The following is a 4,718-nucleotide window of genomic DNA, read 5'->3' as shown; positions in this document are numbered from 1 at the left end:
ATACAATAAAAATAAATATATACGAGTTTATATGAGCTTTTACGAGTCGATTTTATTTGAATATAACTCGTTCAATAATTGAACTTAATTTTATGTTCACAATAGGCTCATATGTTAAACAAATCGAATTTAAGTCAAGTTTATACGAACGAGTATCGAGCGGATTGTCAAACAAACTTGTTCATTTACATGATGATGAACTCCCACCTCAATGAGCATTCATTTCATCTAACGTGTCTCGTTCATACCTGAGCGCTACTTTGGTTCTTGACATAAAAGTATTTTACTAGTTTAGCTGTTTTCTTCAAAAAGCTGTCATCTGTGTCTGCCAAAGCTGGAGTTCTTTGTGGATTCTTGATGCTCAAGTATCTTACGAGTCTAACCATCTTCCAGACGCTCTCATCGCCTGGAGTAATGTTTCGGCCTTCACAAGCAACTTGATGACATATTACCGACAGTACAAGACAAATGGTAGAGGTGGCAGCAGATAGTAGATAGAGAACCTCAAAGCTCCGGAAGGTCAATCGTTGAGGTTCGCTGAAAGTTATGTTGGGTGAGCACTCATGCGAGGGAGTCAACCATATCTCTTGCAGAGCCTTCAAATCCCCCGTCTCCGATAGCTTTAGAATGGTTACAGAAAAGTCCCTGGCAAATGGCGAGCCTTTCTGGAAGGCCTGAATGGGGGAGCAAAAGAAGATTTCAAAAGGGTGAAAACTCAAACAAAAATGCATAGATGGAAAAGGAAAAGGCAAAAACAAAAACAACTCACAAAGCCCAATCCTCCAAATCTGGCGGCACGTATGGTGCCAGTGAATCCCTTGCAATACTTATCGAGGAAAACTTTCTCAGCCGGGAGTTCAAGAAAGGCAGCAGATATATTGTTGCTTTCGAATTCCTTTGGGTAGCCGTCTTGACTGCTGACATTCACGATATTCTCCGGCTTGAAGTTAAGCACATTCTGCAAGTATTTATATACGAACGAATCGCCATCGCAGCCAACTTTCAAGTTGTTGTTCTTCAACCACTCAATATCTGTAACATTTGGTTGCAGTTGTTGCACTGTGAGCAATGAAGACAGACAAGCAGTGTAGCCCGAGGTTAGGATCAACACCAGAAAGAGCCACACTGCAACAACCATACGTGTTAAGTTGTTGTGGACTTCCTCCCCTGCAAAATGAACTCATCTGGTACTATGAGTGCTTTCAAATCCTAAGTAAACCAATGTTTCTGTAATAACAGAAACAGAAAACAGAAAAAAATGAAATGTTATTAAGGTTCATTATTGAGTCAAACTCTGGCGAATTGGTATGCATTAATTAAGGCTCCTTTTGTTTCGTCGTAAAATGATTTACGGAAAATGTTTTCCGTATTTTCGGATGTTTAGTGCGACGTAAAATAATAGTCAACGGAAAATATTTTCTTTTTGACCGAAAATTCTTCTTTAATTTTCGAAAAATGGTTTACAGTTTTCAAAACTATTTCCAAACCGTAAATCATTTTCCGACTTTGAGCATTTCATTCTCAAATTGACAGACATTGACAAGACCCGCCCAGGACCCAGTCGAGACTTTTAAACACTAAATTACAAAAATGTCAATGTCGGGTCTTGGGTGGGTCTTGCCAGGGCCCCGGGCTGATCCTAACAGGGTCTTGATAGGGTCTACGCAGGGTTCGGGCGGGTCCCGGGTGAGTCACAGTGGGGTCTTTGCGGGACTCGGCTCGCACATCTTAAGACTTGGACATTTTCGTAATTTAGAGTTTAATATGATTTAATATGATATATATATAATTTGTGATTTTCCGTACACGCTAAACGTATACCGTAAAATGTTTTTCAAGAAATCATTTTTTAATAAAATATTTTTCGATGGAAAGTATTTTACGTTGTTAGAAACGGAGTCTGAGTTATAACAAATCAAACGAGAATGTCCTCAAAGTTTGTATTCTAGCAAGAGAGAGATACTCGAATTTGAAAACTAGAAGATTTTGAGAGAGAAAAGATGAGAGAATTTTCTGTATATTGATACTTACTATGAGCAAAGAATAGAGAAGAGAAGGTAAACCAAAGTGCAGTGCTAATCTGATTCTTCCATGTGCCACCAAATTCGGGATTGGATTTGCGCTCAAGGAGCCAAACAATGATCATTGTGTACAGCAAGAGGGCACCAGTCACCGCCCACATGCTCCATCTGAAAGGCTCGGTAAACGTCAATAGTGACCCTTCTGGTTTTGCTGGAACTATTATCGCCAAACCAGACTCAGCATACGGAAGTGTAAAATCCGCATATTGCAACCGATTGGCAAGTATAGTCACGTCGCCGATCACAGCATCATAAGTCTTTTTTATTGTGATATTTTCACCCACATCACAACCATGCATATATATAAATCCTAGTTAGAACAAATAATTGTAAAAGAGAAAAAAATAAAGGAAAAAAGTTTCACCAAGTTAAAGTTAACCAACTACAATTATTCTACTTGGGCATGTTCAGCTGGTACTTAAAACACAATACAAATGGGTGGGATATAATTATACATGCCAAAAATACGTTTATAAACAAAATTGAGAAAAGTATCTTGTTCGACACCGCAATACCAATTTGAAAACATGAAAATATCTACATATTTAAACCGGTAAGGAAGCGTGTCTTTATTAAAAAAGTAGGATTTTAAAGGTCGAATAACAATTTTAAAAGTCAAATTGCGATTTTATCAAAAGTAATTTAAAGGAGTTCTAGAAATTAAAGTTATTACCTTGTTATAGATGTGATAAACCAGGTCGTTGTAGGTGCCATTGTACGCCACAAATTCAAAAGGCAAATCATACCCTAAGAGCTCTTTCACCTTGAAGAAAATTTGAATGCAGAAACCATCATATTTGTTCGGTTTCTCCCCATACTCAACCTTCACAAACTTCTCAAATGTTGCTCTTCCCGGGATGCCAATTTTCAGTGGCTTTGCAGAAGTAGGCATTTCCCAACCTTTCGGAGTCCGGTTTAAGTGCCCAGGCCAAATTACTTGACGGCCGGCCAAAGTTTTCAGGGTGTTAAAAACATTTTCACTTCCATTTTTCTCTTCACTTTTTCTGAAACCAAGCTCTGGTGTCCAAAGACTTATTTCCTCGTATCCCTTCCCATTGTTCTCCGCAACGTTAATAATCGTCAATGTATTATTAGTGTCTGTGAGCTGGCCTGCTTCAAAATGTATTTTTCCAGTTAAACCAGAGAAATTGCTTGACAACATATTCTCTAACAACATCTTTGGAGTACTAGTAATGTTACTTGCCATTTTCTTTACCGCTTGTATAACAATTCCAATGCTGTCGTATGCTCGCAGGGCATAAATTCCAGGGTCGGAGTTATCTTCCTCCGGATATTCACTTCTGAAAACTTTCTGAAAGTGTGAATGAAAATGGTGATCCTCAGAATAGTAGTTAGTCTTGATTCCTAATGCACCTTCCATGGAGGATATAACAGGGTCATTAACAGATTGCAGCAAATCTGCAATGTTGTCTGCAATAATCCAAGCTGAGTCATTTCCTACGAGTCCCATCTGCTTGGCTTCTCTGAACAAATGAGTCGCCATCTCTAATGATGACTGAAGAACTATGAAAACCCGACACTTTGTTTTGTTCAGGAGCTTATCCAGCTCTTCATGGACAACATGTTCCGGGTCGGACACCAAAGAATGTGGTGGGAGAACCAAACGGTACTCAATTTCCGAACCAACATTTCTGAGAGTCTCAGATAAAACTGCTAGCTTGCCGGAATCACCACCATATGGTTCATCTTCATAAATGGCTATGACCCTTTGCCAATTGTAGGCCTGAACAATATCTGCAATACACTTTATTTGCTCAGAACCATTTTTAGCCATTCGTATCAAATAAGGCCAACGAAGTGACGTTTTGGGTGGGTTGATAGCTGGTGCTGCAAACGAAATGACTGGAACATGAGCTTGCCCTCCAACATCAGCTACTACAGCGGCTTCCTGCCATGTGTGCATGCCAATAATCACTTTCACCTTTTTCTCTCTAATGAATTCTTCAGCTGTTATACCAAAATTTAGAGATTCCATTAATGTACATTGTTAGCACATTTTAGTATTGAACAATTAATCCTAATACAATTTGTTTCTTATTGTTATGCTAAAACAAATTGGTAAATGAAAATGTAAGGGAGTCTATAATTAATTAAAGGATAGTTAGTTCTTAGACTGTAACTCTTAGCCTTTGTTTTATAAACAAGCACCATGCATGACAATGAATTTTTTTGATTTGGTTCACTACCTCCCTTTAATCCGGTCAAGGGTTCTTGCAAAACAAAGACACATGGATGACTTATTGTAAATACTGGTGGGAGACACTTTGACACCTAAGTGAATAGGGTTATCTCTTAGTAGGGGGCTGAAGTAAGAGTAAGAGGATGTAATGTGTGTACCTCTGACTTAGGGCTTGTGGTCTTTTTTGTAGAATTACTATAAGTGATGTAGATCAAAGTGCTTGGGAATTCGTGAGGAAGATTGTAGCATATGCAAGTGTGAAGGGGGACCAAGGAACTGTGCCAGCTAGAGGAATCAAGACGAGAGGACAAACTCGTGATAAGGAGTGATCAAAACAGTCGTAGGAACCTCCGTTCGATAGTCCGTTCAAATGGTCAAGCGAACAGGACACTCCCAGGAGTTGTCCATAGTAATTATCAAGGCATCCATTTGATGCC

General features: G+C 39.0%; 1 protein-coding gene across 1 annotated transcript; it reads right to left on the bottom strand.

The window, feature by feature from the left end:
* Positions 1 to 212: 212 nt before the first annotated feature.
* On the bottom strand, positions 213 to 4,077 carry LOC132169780 (glutamate receptor 3.5-like). Its single transcript, XM_059580752.1, has 4 exons — positions 2,755 to 4,077; positions 2,032 to 2,338; positions 770 to 1,167; positions 213 to 674 (listed from the first exon to the last, which is right to left on the bottom strand). Exons 1-4 carry the CDS (start codon positions 4,075 to 4,077, stop codon positions 243 to 245), a joined length of 2,460 nt encoding a protein of 819 aa, XP_059436735.1. The 3' UTR covers positions 213 to 242.
* Positions 4,078 to 4,718: the final 641 nt, after the last annotated feature.

Source organism: Corylus avellana, chromosome ca2, assembly GCF_901000735.1.
Source record: "Corylus avellana chromosome ca2, CavTom2PMs-1.0".
Classification (NCBI taxonomy): Eukaryota; Viridiplantae; Streptophyta; class Magnoliopsida; order Fagales; family Betulaceae; genus Corylus; species Corylus avellana.
The sequence above is the reverse complement of the archived record's forward strand: the minus strand, read 5'-3'. Positions and strand labels throughout refer to the sequence as shown.